The 16,512-nt window shown below is 37.5% G+C and overlaps 1 protein-coding gene across 1 annotated transcript in view; it reads right to left on the reverse strand.

Annotated features, from left to right (window-relative positions):
- LOC149286621 (inactive serine/threonine-protein kinase ULK4-like) overlaps positions 1-16,512 on the reverse strand; it is a 274,564-nt gene that overhangs the window by 44,860 nt on the left and 213,192 nt on the right. Inside the window, exon 34 of the mRNA XM_089493843.1 lies at positions 8,396-8,581. Within this exon, the coding sequence (XP_089349969.1) occupies positions 8,396-8,581 (186 nt within the window). The remainder of the gene's footprint in view (positions 1-8,395; positions 8,582-16,512) is intronic.

Here is a 16,512-nt window from a genome sequence, read left to right on the forward strand (position 1 = left end):
GAGAGCGGTCACAGCCGCAGCTGCCGGCAATCTTCGCCATCAAGGAAGATGGCCGCCGTCCTGTAACAGGAACCACAAATTTTAAAAGTTCGCTAGATAGTCCAGACCATCTAGAGAACTTTGGCTCCACTTGCAGGTTGAATACAGGTACTGCATTCACCATGCAAGTCAATGGAGCCCAGCTTTCTAATCACAGTGTGATTAGTAAAAATAAATTAAAAAATAAAATAAAATTAATAATAATTAGAAAAAAATAGTAAAAAAACCAGTAAAATGTAAAAATCATTTCCCACTGATGTCACTATCAGGGGAACCTCCAAGTTGAAAAAAAATGTTAAATTTTTTTAAAAAAAAAATAAAAATAAAATATATATATATAAAAAATATATTTTTGTGAGCAAGTCCTAAAATTAGCATATTAGCTTAAAACAATTCTCGCATGGAAAGAGTTAAAATACTGGCATATTAAATGCCCGTGGGGTGTCTACTTTTAAAAAATGTATGATTTGATGGGGTAAATTGAATGGGCCAGGTTCAACAACGTCCCAATTAACACGGGGGGAAGGATGGCCACACATCTAATTTCCAATTAGAAAAATGCACACGTACCAAATGTGGCCTTTTAGTTCCCCCCAAAAATGACACACCCATGCATGTGGGGTATCACTGCACTCAGGAGATGTTGCTGAACACATTATGGGGTGTCGTGTGACAGCGGCATATACCAGGAGCTGTAAATTCATACATAAAGTAGGTGTGTGTGGGAAAAATACACACACAAAAATATTACTGCAAACTTTGAAAAAATGCTGGTGGTAAAATATGTGCATGCAAAGAGTTAAAATACCAGCATTTAAAATACCCTGTGGTGTCTAGTTTTGAAAAATATATGGTTTTGTTGGGCACACTGAAATGGCCTGGCTCAAAGATGTACCAAATAGGGCATGGGCAGTGGATCCCAAATGCCAAAGTTCAACATTGAAAAAAGCGCATGCCCCAAATGTGGCCCTTTTGCCCCAAAACAGCCAGGCAAAATCATTCATGTGAGGTATCGCTGTACTCAGGAGATGTTGCTGAACACATATTGGGGTGTTTTGTGATAGTGACATATACGAGAACATTTTAATTCATACCTGAATTAAAATGTGTGTGGAAAACCAAATGCAAAAAAATGACTACCACAAAGTTTGACAAAGACTGGTGGTAGATATGGTGCATGGAAAGAGTTAAAATACTAGCATTTGAAATACCCTGGGGTGTCTAGTTTTCAAAAATATATGGGTTTATTGGGCACACTGAAATGGCCCGGCTCAAAGATGTACCAAATAGGGCATGGGCAGTGGATCCCCAAATGCCAAAGTTCAACATTGAAAAATGCGCATGCCCCAAATGTGGCCCTTTTGCCCCCAAACAGCCAGGCAAAATCATTCATGTGGGGTATCGCTGCGCTCAGGAGATGTTGCTGAACACATATTGGGGTGTTTTGTGATAGTGACATAAACTAGAACATTTTAATTCATACCTGAAGTAAAATGTGTATGACAAAACAAATGCAAAAAAATGACTACCATAAAGTTTGACAAAGACTGGTGGTAGATATGGTGCATGGAAAGAGTTAAAATACTAGCATTTGGAATACCCTGGGCTGTCTAGTTTTCAAAAATATATGACTTGATGGGGTAAATTGCATTGGCCGGGTTCAAAGATACCCGAAATGGCACATGGGGGGAAGAATTACCAGATTTGGAAAAAATGGCTTTGAAATAGCAAAACGCTACCTGTACTTATTGCCCCATAATGGGTAGAAAAAAGCAAAAAAACATAAAAACATTGGGTATTTCTAAACTCAGGACAAATAGTAGAATCTATTTAGCAGGTTTTTTCATTACCTTTTATAGATGAGTAAAAGATTTTTCAACTAAAAGTTAGAAACAGTCATTTTTTTCTAAATTTTTCACCATATTTTATAATTTTTTTAATAGTAAATAATATGATACAATCAAAACAATGTCATCTAAAGAAAGCCCTTCTTGTCCTGAAAAAAACAATATCTAATGTGTGTGGGTTCAGTAAACGGGAAAGAAGAAAATTACAGCTAAACACAAGCAGCGCAGAAATGTTAAAAAGGCCATTGTCACAAAGGGTACAAAAAGTAAAATCAGCCTTTGTCTCGAAGGGGTTACAAGACTATGTACAAGTGTTAAAGAAGAATTGAAGCGGTTTTGAAGGTAAAGGGTAGCCACATCAAATATTGATTTAATTTAGATTTTTTTTTCTTCTGTTCACTCACTTTGCGTCTTGTTAAATGATAGAAATAAACTCTCAACATGTCTATTTCTGAAGGCATACTCTAACCTGCCTAAAACATTTGCACACCGCTGTTAATATTCATTATATATATATATATATATATATATATATATATATATACACACACATACATACACACACACATACACACACTGGTCTCATTATTATTTTAGTGTTCTGGGTTAAACATTTTATAAACACTTAAACTAAATAAATAAAACTACCATTTTGCTTTGATCACAAGATAGATTTGCTGAATGACTTGAAAATGATTATCTGATATTTGATGTATGTTAGATGTAATGCTAGGTTTGCTTTCTTCAATTGGGTTTTGTAGGACCTATTTAGATAATGGAAAATGCCTCCAGACTTCACAGATCAATATACACAGCATTAAAAATTGGATTCTTCCAAGCAGCTTTGCAGATAATTCCAACACACGTTCCAGTTATTAACTCAAGGGCAATTTAGATCTTTGATGGAAAGCTCCGCAAGCAAACAAGACTAGAAGTCCTCATCAATTAGCTGATAACAACCAACGCCTTCGTGTGTGTGTATAACACTTTTGCGAGTTTTACTGCACCGTCGTTTGCTTTGTTTTTAATAGCAAGCGTCTTTAAAGACAGCAGATGAAAGATGACATTATATAAATGGCACAATTTCACCCAAATTGATGAGGTGGGAAAGTAAACAGTCATTTCTCGGGCCACCTCCCTCTACGATGCACAGTTTTCTATTTGGTTGTGTTTTGCAACAAAGAAAGGTAACGGATAATGTAGCTGCTACTGGAGCAGACTTTTATGTCTAGCTGCATATTATGACAGCTTTTCTCATATTAAGACACCGCAATGTAAAATGATAGGCCTCATTCCCAATTTTCCTGAAAGCATCTTTGACAGTGGATCTCAAAGCCTCAAGTCCATTAGGGATACTGCAGGAAGATTGTATTATTGCCACTCTATTTGGAGGGACAATGTAATAGCCTATCTGCCGCTAAAATAGAAGCAAGGCGTGGGAAGGGCAGAAAATAAAAGCCTTTTACAATATTATTTAGTTTTTATTCCCCAAGGCCTGTTTTTACCATGTGAAAGCAGATGGTTACTGCTTATTTATAAACGTTTTTGCATTTAAAATTCATGCACTGACTTCTTTAATGAAGTTATCTGTAACAGATCACAAAGAGCAGTATTATAACAAACAGATCATTAAAGGAATGGTACGGTATTTAAAAAAGTGGTCTTATCACCATAGCAACCAACAATCATTTTCTTATATGTAATCTTTTTGTACCTAATAGATGTTTGTAGCGCCTTTTCCAGCAATTTTCCTTAGGATTAACTTTGCAGAATCCTCCATTAGATGGTATTAAGATTTATTAATGTTAAACTGGAATGTCTTAGTGGGTCGAATGCCCTTAAAAAAGTGGATCATATTTACAAAAAGTATAACACACAGATGTCACCATAGTTTATAACCTCATGCCACATGAAAATCTGCTATGATTTCACTAAAGTCTTGGGCTGATAAGGCTATATCTATTTTTCTTAACCACCACTGACATAACTACAGGGGTCGCAGCGGGAGGCCAGTGCCTCTAGGGGGCCTGGTGCTACCCCTTCTTCCTGTCTCCCCATACTGGTTCAAAATTGTTTAGAAAGGGCCCATCTGGCATGACGTCACGTGACCCAGCGGTGAAATGGAGGCTGCCCGCACACTGTGCGCGAGAAGCCAGAGGGAAGACTGCAGTAGCAGTGAGAGATAAGTGGAGGCAGGATGTATGTATACGTGTTTGTGTGTACATATATATGTATGTATGTAAGCATAAATGTGTACTTGTGTGTGTGAGCATGGAACGTGTACTTGTATGTGTGAGTGAGCATGGAATGTGTACGTGTGTGTGAGTGAGCATGGAATGTGTACTTGTGTGTGAGTGAGCATGGAATGTGTACTTCTGTGTGAGTGAGCATGGAATAAGTACTTGTGTGTGAGTGAGCATGGAATGAGTACTTGTGTGTGAGCATGGATGTGTACTTTGTGTGTGTGTGTGTGTGTGTGTGTGTGTGAGCATGGAACGTGTACTTGTGTGTGTGAGCATGGATGTGTACTTTGTGTGTGTGTTTGAGCATGGAACGTGTACTTGTATGTGTGAGTGAGCATGGAATGTGTACGTGTGTGAGTGTGAGCATGGATGTGTAAGTGGGGTGAGATTGAGTAGGCCCAGTGGTTTCTAGTTACCCCCTGTTAATCAATGATATTCCTAAAACTATATATGTAAAAGCTTGTATTTATTAAAATGCTCATAGTGTATCTGGAATATAATCACCAAAATGTCTCATGTATTCTTGCTCATAGTTCCATTAATGAGACAGAGATTCATCTATTCCAGCGTGACACGTCATTAGAATTATTTTTCTGCTACTGCTCACTTTCTTGAAAACAATCAATAATTGTTACTTACCGGGTCACAAAGGTTTCTTTACAACTAGGGTCAATACAATGAAATGCCAAATATAACCCCCCCCCCCAACAAAAACAAGAAAGTGAGAACCATTTTGGAACATACTTCAGAACATAATATACATATACATTATATATATGTTGTGATGCTGTTAACCCCAGGGAGATGATTTGTTTGGCATTTGGGTGCAGGTGCTTTACAAGTCATGCATATGGGTCCCTGGGCTGGAGCAATTGGAGAGCAGGGTGGGCGGAAAATCCACGCCGGCTTTTACAAGAGGCTAGAGGTCTGTTCTGGGGTTCCTATGAGGCCAGCATCAGGCACAGGAGCCCCTGGAGGCGGATGATCTGGGAGACTGTTGTGGGAAGAGGAAGTTCCCCTGTGCTCTCAGGGCAAGGAGAAGTCCTGGAAAAGACCATCACTGAGCCAAAAGTGGACCTTTTGTGTGCTGTCTGGGGAGGTTTTCCAGAGACTGGCTTGGCTGGGCCTGGCTGGAAGGTCTAGTTAGTGGCTGTTTAGGCTGGTCAGTCAGGGCCAGCATAGTATAGCTAGAGAGGGCTCCAATTGGGAGCTCAGTTTGTAAATTTTATGATTTTGTTTAGGGGTGTTTCATGAGTAGTTGAAAATGAATCACTGTTTGCTACAAGTCAGGGTTATTGCCCTAGAGGATTGTTCTTAAGATCCCTAACTGTGACATTTATGGCCCTCATGCTACAGGGTTTGTCACTATATATATATATATAGATAACACAATGAGTATAATGTTTTAACAATGAAGTGTCCAGATTTCATTTAGTTCTAGTTTGTTAACTAGTTTGTTAACTAGTTTGTTATTACAGTGGTTTATTGGTACCTATGGCTATAAAGGAAACAAGTTGTAGGAAGCCCAATCAACTATGGCTTAACCTACTCATCAAACACTTTCTGTCTTTTAATAATTCTGGGACAAGATGATAATAAGTAAAACAGAAAACTCAAGCTAGAAATTGGTTTCTGTGCTGCTTGCACTTTAAATGTATTCTCTAATACTCTTATTTAGTTGCTGTTTCTGTCAAGGAAGAATGTCTTTGTTAGGTTATAGTACGGTTTCTGTGGCACGGTCTGCAAGGAATGGATCTGTTTTTTTATTCTTTCAGTTAATACAGCTGGTGTGCTATTGTCTAGCCAGAAATACCATATACTTCAAAGGGCGATGCAGCTCACCTGGTTGTTCTATCCGTGCTCAGTTAATGTCACATTTTGCACATCTTTCTGCAGGTACAAGTTTCCATTTCCATTTGGTCACATATTTCTTTTGATGAGGATATCAATTTCACCTTGCAGTCTCAAAGATAGAGAGATGCCATCCTCTCTAGGAAATTGGATATTTCTCATCTGATTTATGTGTGCCAGAACACTCCAGGGCTTGTAGGTAAGAGTTATTATGTCTCAGAACACTTGACCTTAATGCTTTTGCGCAAGTACATTTTTTTTTAAAAGAAGAACAGAAAAAGAGCAAAAGTGAGGCCACTAGAATATCCGGTTTGTGTATATGTCCATACATGAAGAGCCATAAATTGTAGCTACCAGGATCTCTTTATTATTACTATTTTTTGATTAATAAAACTATCATATTCCGTAGCGCTATACAATGCATTCACAAAAGTACACTGTATGCCCTTTGCCCATGGCCCCAACTATTGTCCATGCAGGAAATGTGTTTACCCCAACACATCTACTTGCAATATACTTAACGTCAGTCAACATCAGCTCTGGCAACTAGGCCCAGGCATAGGATGGCAGGTCCAGGGGGGATGCTGTCTCTCATTACATTGTCCTTTTGGGCGATCAGGCATCTCGATGTGCTGCCGCTGAATGGTCTCATCTCCCCAACCAGCTCATATACTGCTTTAAAAGGCACCTTGCACCTTTTAAGTCACAGATTTCACAGAGAGGACAGCCGTCATAAAGTGAAGCGGTTGGGGGGCTCTGCCCTAGGTCTGCCCCACGGCAGCTCCCCCAGCAACCCCCCTATTTCACTTCTCACACCCCCTGTACTCCCACCAATTTTTAGTGCTTTCCTGCCACTGATTGGCTGCCACAGCTTCAACCACAGGTAAGTGCATGTTTGTTTGTTGTTAATAATAATAAAAATAATATTTATATAGCGCCAACAATTTACGCTTGGTGTAGAATAATGCATATCAAAGTAGTTTAATGTGCATTGTTCTTTAATGGGTTGTCAGAGACAATAAACTGTCCCTTTAACATTACGTAGTGTCAGTTTGTAAGCAATGCATACGATACTACTGCAGGCATAATCACAATATAATATGTTCAGATACATTAACTGAGCACCCACAATGCATTTTATACAACAGAGTGGCCTATAGCTAACATCACATGTATTGCAACTGCCTGATTAGGTTTGTCTTGAATTTCATGATCCAGATCACTTCCGGTGTACTTGTTGATGCTTCAATGTGCACAAACATATTTGATCACAAAGCACTAACTTGCTTACATGACCGTCAATACACAGTTTAGGGAAATCCAAGGACACATGGTAGTACAGAAAAACAAAATTTGGCTACAAGCTCTTAGCACAGCACGTAGAATACAATATTTCCTAGGTAACGAGCAGTTCTATGGGTATTCTTACAACCAAAAGCACAAAGAAGATTTATTTACCTACTTATGTTAGAGAGTGAATCTGCCATGTTAACATAAAAGCACAAACTACAGGCAGTAGAACTGAACATTAACATACTGATTACATTTGTTCTAAGCTTATGATGTGGTTTACTGGACACATTACAATGTAATAGCCATTTTTAAAACCATTATAAAAAAATATAATATACAAACACCTAACTTGCTGAATCTCCTTCCAAACTCTCAAAAGGCTTAAGAAATGTGCTATTAGATTTTGCCGTCAAAGGCTTGGATTTAATCTAGTTATGGGATGTACAAGAATATGTGCTTGGGAAAGTGCTGTAACAAATGAATATTAACCTCTTCCTTTGTCTAGGGCTGTTTAAAGTAGCTGGCCCTCCTAACTGTATATGTAGGTGTACCCACTGACTACTACTACATAGAATGTAAGCTCTACGGGTCAGGGACCACCTTTTTTAATGTATCCATACCTATTTTACCCAGTGACATATCCCAACCTAGGCTGACTAGGTCCGGTGGCTGGCAACCCCCCTGGTACAAAATCTCTATAATAAGACTGGTAACAGTAGACAACGTAGGTGGGGGGGCTCCTGGCGCTGCCCTAAGTCAGGACAAGGGCGGCACCAAAGGTTATTACAACACTGTTTGTTCCCGAATTACAATGGTCTATAGACTATATATACTTATTGTTTATCCCCTTTATTATATGGCGCTTAATACATCTGTTAGAGCTTAATTTAAAATATATATATACACAACATACATACATACATATAGAGGTTGAAGAAAATATTATCTTAGATTTAGTACACATACAACCTTATCAGTTTGATGTAATGTACATCCTTTCATGTACGAAACACATTTATATTCAAATATATAGGGGAAATATAACCTGTCGTATTATTGAGATAATTACATGCAATACATATCCGTTTACTATGTAAAATAAAACACTTTTCTTTTACTCACCAGTCTTTTGATTGCTCTCAGTAGTAGCTTTTGCTGCTTAGGCTGTCTCTTGGCAAGTAATACTTGAGCAAAGCTCTCCATGTTGTCTTTGGACATGCTGTCTTGGTTGTCTCCACCATACAATTGGATCATCAATGATAAGCACTGGGATGAGTTCTCATACATTTCTGGATCTTCAGATGGCAGCTAAAAGCAAACATGGACATTGCATTAAGTTTACCAATAACTAAATAAAAGGTTTTTTTTATGAATAATTTTTTAAAAATATTTATTTTCTATCTACAAACCAACGAATACATGTCTTCGTCAACCTGTTACAACAAGTGAAATCGTGAGCTGGATATAATATTATTATTAATGAGATGTTTCATGCAGATTCTATGCACGGGTGAAGTGTAAATCTTGTGTATGGGTCCACTGGGTGGAGCATTTAGAGAGTTGGCCAGGCCAATGCCACAACTCTAATTTTACAACTAACTGGATTCCCAAGCTGTGTTTGTATGATTCAGTCTTCTGGACATTTAAACTCCCTTAAGCTACAGAATCAGAGAAACTATTGAGGGGAAGGAAGTTCCCCATGCTCCCAGGGTTGGAAGCCCTGAAGAAGATACCTGAGCCAATTGTGGCATTACCTGCCGTGTGTTTTGTCTGAAGGAGGTTTCCTAGAACTTGGCTTAGCTGGGTCTGGGAGTGTGGCTTAGGTTAGTTGGTCTTGTTAGCCTGGGCTAGAAAGATATACCCAAAGAGGGCTCCAATGTTCTAGGCTTTATTTTTAAAATAAAAATGCAGTTTGCTGAAATTCAGAGTTCCCAAGCCTTATTGTCCTAGATGGCCACGCTTAAGATCCCTAAAAAGTTTTATATGTCACTACATATGAAAAATGTTAAATATTTTTCCAGTTTAGCCTGTGGCATTTATAATAAACAGGTGCAAACATATAAAAAAAAAAAGAACAGCAGACCACAGTGTATGTATTAAATAATTAAGTTTAAAGGGGCATCCTCCAAAATGTAGACTTATTTTACATTCCATTAATTACCCACACCCTGCCAATACTTTTATCTGAGTGGACATTCAAAGAAACCCGTGCATAGGTTTTGTTAAAAAATATATAGATGTATATTTGCCATGATTGGTTACATTTACATGTTTGTGATTTTTATAACAAACACTTGCTTAAAAAGCAAATCTGAATATTAGTGAGTCTTAAGATCTCAAAACTAGGGAACATATGTTCCTTCTGAAAATAACATATTTGTAATACATTGACCTGGACTGAGCTTACAAGATTAGAACCCAATTATTTTTTCTTCTCTTCTTCTAGCATCTGCGTTGGAAGTTAATAGGACCTATATACTGCTAAACTTAAAGTATTATAAACAAAGTGTTTTTCCATTCAAGAACAAAACAAGAGACAACTAAAAAGACTAAACGCAAAGACAAGGTCATTAGACAAGTAACAAGAAACCCAAATATAACAAAGAAGGGTCATAAACTTTAAAGGTTATAGCCTTGAAATACAAGAGTTGGAAAATAGTCACAGTGCAGTGAGATTGGGTTACACCAATTCTTAATATATATACAGGAGATTTCAAATGATAGTAAATATAGTTTTTTTCTAATCTAGTGCAGGGCTTCCACTTAGTAGCACTTTGGCCATCACAGAACAATAGTTTCCAGAATGTTCCTATGATATGCTAAATCTAACTGTGTAATTAGTGCCATAATGGCTGGTGGTGAACTACCTGTTGGCTCCACTCTGGGGTCATTCATCAAGATTCATTTTAATCTGCACGTAGGGGTAAATAGATCAGAAATGATTTTACTTACAGTACATCCACTTCTGTTAAGCCCATAAGCTAATGCAAGAATAGCTTTTGATCGCAGGAAAACATACGGATGGGCAAGCAGCACTAAACACAGCTTCACCTGTAGGTAACAAATCTCATTCTAACAGACAATCCAGGCTTCATATACTTTAATACGTATGATAGCTGCATGGTGCCCCCAGTTGCAGAATCCCCTCATATGCATTTGCCCCTTTCATTACCCACTTGCTATATGCAGTACGGTGTTTCCCCTGCTTGTTGAACAATATGGGCTAAAGTCTGTTTAAACCCACGAGGAATGCTTTCCTATTGCTATCGTTGACAGCACTTTCTTGCCATTGATATGGCTGCAAGAATTGTTGGACTACGGAATAGGAAAGCAGTTTTTGAAGAACGCAAATTACTCAAAGTACTTTAATATGGTATATCCGTACAAAGCATTTTGGTTTAAAAACCAGCAGTAGCTGTAGCTAAAACTTTTGTAACAGTATATAACAACAGCCACGCTTTTGGTTTAAATGTAAAGTAATAGCTAAGACTTTGTTTGTTAGTATAAGCACCAACCTTGATGGTAACACCCTTATCTTTGGAAGCATAGAATTAGATATATACTGTAAATGAAACAACAAAAAACAAAAAAACACTTTTCTGGTCCCATTTGTATCCTCCGTGATCTTTATCCAATGCATCTACCTCGTAAACTGTGCTAGTTCATTTAGAAAACATTTTTCTAAATTATTTGAAGGATATATATAGACAATATATGTATTTTGAATCAAAAAAGGGAAAAACACAAATTTTATTTCATTTACTTAATCCTTGGCAGGCGAAATAGAACCGGCTGACTCGATTCTTAAGTGTCACGAAAGGTATATTAAAGGAGGAGATGAAACAATGCAATACGCTCCAAGTGTCACACAGGACAGTCCTGATTTTTAGCCTCTGTGGATCAAGGACCACTCAATGAGATGTAAAATCGATTGAGGTCTGTGTTTTTGCAGCTCCCATGTGGACATGTCACAATGGATTAAAGCAGAGCATTGTGATGATACAACACCATATCCTGGTGTAGTGTTCAATACAACGCACGGGGGGTAGACATGTAAGGCAGGTCGATGGTCCTACCCCAAGCCAACCTCACCCTGTCCCTAACCAACAAAAGTGTCCCTCTTTGGGTGTCTGCTTCTGCTAAAATTTAGAATATGAATTATTTGAGCTAGCAAATAAGAATAGGTAAATAAAAATGCACCCGATGAGACCTAGATGGGTACTATGCTTTATCAGACATCACCTGCTGTAGCACTTCATGTTTTTATAAATCTACCTGTAGGAGTTTAGTAACCATGAACGGTTTTCACTGCCAGCATTTTGTCCCATATGTGACTGATGGCTACACTTTCAGAGGCTGTCAATTCGTCATCATTCACAAGCTATAATTTCACACTAAAGCTGCAAAAAAAAAAAAAACTATCCGTGAAAATGCAATCTATTTCTAGAATGACTGAATCAAGCATCCACTTCAAACAACAGGGAAAATAGCTTTTCTTTTCTATATACTTTTTAATTTTTTTTATTAAAAAAAGGCTTTCGGTCTACAAATCACCGTGCACAAGTAAATTAATTTCGCTTCTCCACAAGGAACCTTTTCTTCCTGATTTATTCAGGTAACGATAACCTTGAAATGCCAAACAGAAAGAAAAAAATGAAATACTGATGTATAGTCTATTTTAAGGCTTACAGCCAAATTGTACATGATCGCAGGATAGTCTACATAAAAAAAAATAATACTTATTTAAACACCGAAAGGAACACAAGACAAAAAAACAGTAAAGTATGTAAGTTCAGTTAAAGCACATCAGCACTTAAGTACAGGGTTTGCCAGTTAGACCCCGCCCATTTTCCTTTAAATGGAGGTCCACTGACGTCAGTGGGAACGCCCGCCGACGTCATCAAGAACTCACGCCGACGTCATGGGACCGACCGCTGACATCTGTGGGAAGTCCTGGCCGCGTTCCGCAAGGGAAGGCTCCGGGTAGCCGGAGCCCAGAAGTTCCCAGGTATGCACCTTCCGGGGCTCAGTCATAGAAGCCCCGGTGGTAGCAGCGGAGGTTGTCTATGCACATCAGACAGACGTTCCCCAGCTGACCCCACTAGACACCAGGGAGTCTGAAGCACAGGGGGGACAAGTCTGGAGATGTATTGGTAAGTGTGGGGGGGCAGAGTGCAATACAGGGGGGTATAGGGCATATCTGGGGGTCAGAGTGGCATATCAAGGAGGAAGAGTGGCATATAGGAGGGGGTATAAGGCATATCTGGGGGGGCAGACAGTGATATAGGGGGGGTATAAGGCATTTCAGGGGGGCAGAGTGGCAAGCCGGGGCAGATGTGCATAACTGGGAGCAGGTTGGCAAATAAAATGAAATAAAAACAAGAAATGCATTTTTCGCAATCATAGTTTTCATTAAATATGAAAAAATAGTTTACATGTGAATTAATATTTACTAGAAAACCGTTTTCCTATAGTGTAGTCTTATATTCAGGATCCCCCCCCCCCTCTAAATTTAGTGATTCCTCAAGCCTCCAGGCCAAGCCACAAATGTTAACAGATGTTCTTATCAGTGTTTTTCATCTCTTTCTGCTTTTAATATTGCCTTACAATGCTACTTAGTTCATATGGCGTTTATTTTGCATCTCTTCATCCTTGGTGATGTCACTAGGCCATACATCTACGTATAGGGGGACCATACGTCTCTGGTTTCTGGGGACAGTCTCTGCATTGATGATACTGTCCACGGACATGTCCCCGTATCGATCCTAAGAAGTATTTTTTTACCTCATGGACAAAATGAGAAACATTTTAAGAAAATATGCTTATGTAATAGTTTTTTACCATTTGCCAATTAAAAACAAAATGTTCCCAGATTTCATTTTAAAAATCTGGTTACCTTACCTGCATAGCAAGGAGAAAACTATCAAATATTTTTTTTTTACTATCTAAGTAATACCTGTAGGAACTACATTGGGAACTACTTTAAGTATTTTCTCATGACGCTTTTAGTAACCTCTACAGCAAAATAACACTAGGTATAAAAATATGCAAAAACATTAAAAACTTTACATCACAAGAAGGGAAGGAATTAGAGGGCTGCCAACTGAAAAAAACATCACACTTACAAAGCAAAAAAGCAATTTAAGATTATCTGAACAAAAACAATGTGGTTTTTTTTCCACCACAAACATCATCAGTACCCATGTAATAAAAACCACCGATCAAGCCGTATATGATCTTTGAAGCAGAAGTGACATTTTTTATTCTGCTGTAGTTTTTAGGACAGTCTAATATTAGAGCAACAATGAAACTGTCTAACGTTAGCCCCAGGGCACGCTTGCGTCAGCACATTAATGAGGATGCACAAAAAACACATTTAATAGAAAATGACATCTATTTTGATGAGGACTGTAAAATTATTATGATGTTCGACTGGATTTATACAAAAAATATAAAAAAAATATATATTTTTTTTTAAAGAAGAGGGAGTTATGGGAACATAATCATTATTTATTAATATGTGCAATATACAAAAAATAAGAATAATGGAGTAGAGAAAATGTCATATGCACAGCAGGAGAGAATGGATGTGTAGGATAGCTAGGGGTAGAGGTAATCATACAGATATTGTTGCTTGTCATATCTGGTTCAGGACAGTTTGTGCCAGTGTTGAAATGTTATCGCCTTCACTGGTTATTACTTTTGGAACATTAGTCAATTAAGTAGGTAAGAAGACTTCTACAAAAAAGATAAACATATAAATTCTGTTTTCTATCAGATGTATGAAGGATTATCACTTATGATCCATTAAGTTCCTCATATATGTTAAAAAACATAATTCCATTCATCCAAGTCTACAGCAAGAAATGGAATATGACGATGGGCAGGTAAACATACTCAATATGCATGACACAAGTTTCCGCTAGACAGAGAAGTCAAGTTATTAGATTTTTTTTTATACACCAAAACCTTACAAATAAAATAATTCAACGTATAAATCCACCTACTACCTCAAAATCACATAAAATTGGTTTGCTGCATCTCCCTCTCCAAGTGAACATTGCTTTATAGGTACGTTATTTGCTCCAAATACAAAGTGAAGGACTCAGATGAGGTTGGTTTGCTATGACAAAATATGACAGCCAAACAGCAGTGTACATTGCAATTTGGCATACTATCATATGGTGTTTATTTTTAAGTACATCTTTTAAAAAGTTGGTTATGGTAATGGACATTTTTTAAATGTTGGATCAAAATATTAATTAAAAAAATTAATTCAAATAATACATATTTTAGAAGAAGGGTATATAGAGCCATGTCCAGTGACATACTAGCTTTCTCCTTCGTGGCAGATGAGCAGCACCTAACAGTGTGCTATGGCATCTGGCACAGTCCTCCATAGTGTAAATAAACAAGTTGGGGAGATTCACAGATCTCTTTTATAACTGGTCCATTGCAGAGCATTGGGAAGCCTATTCGCCCTACAGTAGATCTGAGACATAAGAGGACATGGAAAAATATATCACCATTCATTAAAATGAAGATATAAAACTAATGAACTACTTGAACAAAGTGATTAAATATTTTGCTAAACAAAACATGGGGTTTGTTTAGAGAATTGCCTTGCCTTAGTGAGGGCTGTAAAATGGCAATCAAGGCACAGAGTTAAACAATTTCTCTTAAGAAAAAGAATTAGGAAGTCGCCCATGGCAGTTAAATACTACAGGCCCTTATTCATTAAACTTTGTCCAACCTTTTAAACTGGAAACATAAGCTTCAGCATGGAAAGCTTTAATGTAACTTCAGTTGTAATAAAGCAAGTCAGATGAAAGGAGATTGGTGGTAATAGCTTTCATTAACTAATAACATTAAAGTTCATAGCTGTCAACTTGTGTGGTTTAATGAGTGAAACTTCAGGCAAGCATAGACGTTTAATTCCTTCAGCAACGTATGCAAAAAAGACGCTAATCCCGCCATTACTAAGACATGCATCAGATCAACAGGAAGGCCAAGTGCATTTACTGCAAGTCTGTCCTTAGCATTCCATCTGTTCATACATGTCTTGCTGGAAAAATGGCACGTTTCATCATTACATGATAGGGGGCCAATTAAGAACTGGCATTTGCCTTACCGACAGTGAGGCTTCCAGGGTAAGCAAAAATGATATTGATTTGTAAATTGGATTTTTATTTTATTATTATATGCTTCTACAGCTATTAATATCCTATCATAAAAACACTGGACTGACATATGTTATAACTCTGCATGTTGACCCGTTAGGTTTATGAGACAAACCTATTGATTTCTTAAAATACAAAACTGTATATTATACTATATATACAGTCATGTGGAGCAGAAAAGTACACTCTCTTTGAGTTCTATGGTTTCACATATCAGGACATAATAATCATCTGTCTAAAATGAGGTTAATACAACCTTAGATGAACAACAACACATGACATATTACAGCGTCATGATTTATCCAACAAAAATAAAGCCATGGAGTAACCATGCGTGAACAACTAAGTACACCTAAATAAAAATGAGTAGTGCGCAAAAAAAAATAAATATATAAATAATATAAAACAAAGACGTATTAACAAAAAACACATAATTGAATAAATAAAATAGGTGAATATGCTGCTAGTACACCTTAAAACAAACCCCCACTTTGTTAAAGGAAATAAAAATAAAAAACATATATGGGTGACTGCACCCCTTACATAAATTATGCAAATAATACCAATACTAGCTTCAAAGAGATCCGAGCAGTATGTTAAACTCAGTCACAAAAAAAGAAAAGAAAAAAACATCATAGAACATCATCAGAACAAATATATATATATATATATATATATATATATATATATATATATATATATATATATATATATATATATATCTGGCAGGCAAATTGGACCCTTATTCAAGCCCATAGATCGCACAAAGGGATGGGCGGGAGGGGCTGTTCGTCTCCCGGATAGGCTTCACTCTCCGCAACAGGACTTCCCAAATCTTTCTCAAGGCACAGATCCGGAGGAGAGGATAGTATGAAAAATGGATACTTTAATATAAAAATTACTTGGTGTGAGGGGGCGCAGTCACCTATATGTTCAATAGCTTGTAGAACCACCTGTAGCAGCAATAGCTTGAAGCGTTTGTTTTCTGTATGACTTTATCAGTCTCTCACATTGTTGTGGAGGAATCTTGGCCCACTCTTTACAACGTTGCTTCAGTCC

Source organism: Sceloporus occidentalis, unplaced genomic scaffold (genome assembly GCF_023333645.1).
Source record: "Sceloporus occidentalis isolate IW3139 unplaced genomic scaffold, rSceOcc1.0.p SCAF_67, whole genome shotgun sequence".
In the NCBI taxonomy this organism is placed as follows: domain Eukaryota; kingdom Metazoa; phylum Chordata; class Lepidosauria; order Squamata; family Phrynosomatidae; genus Sceloporus; species Sceloporus occidentalis.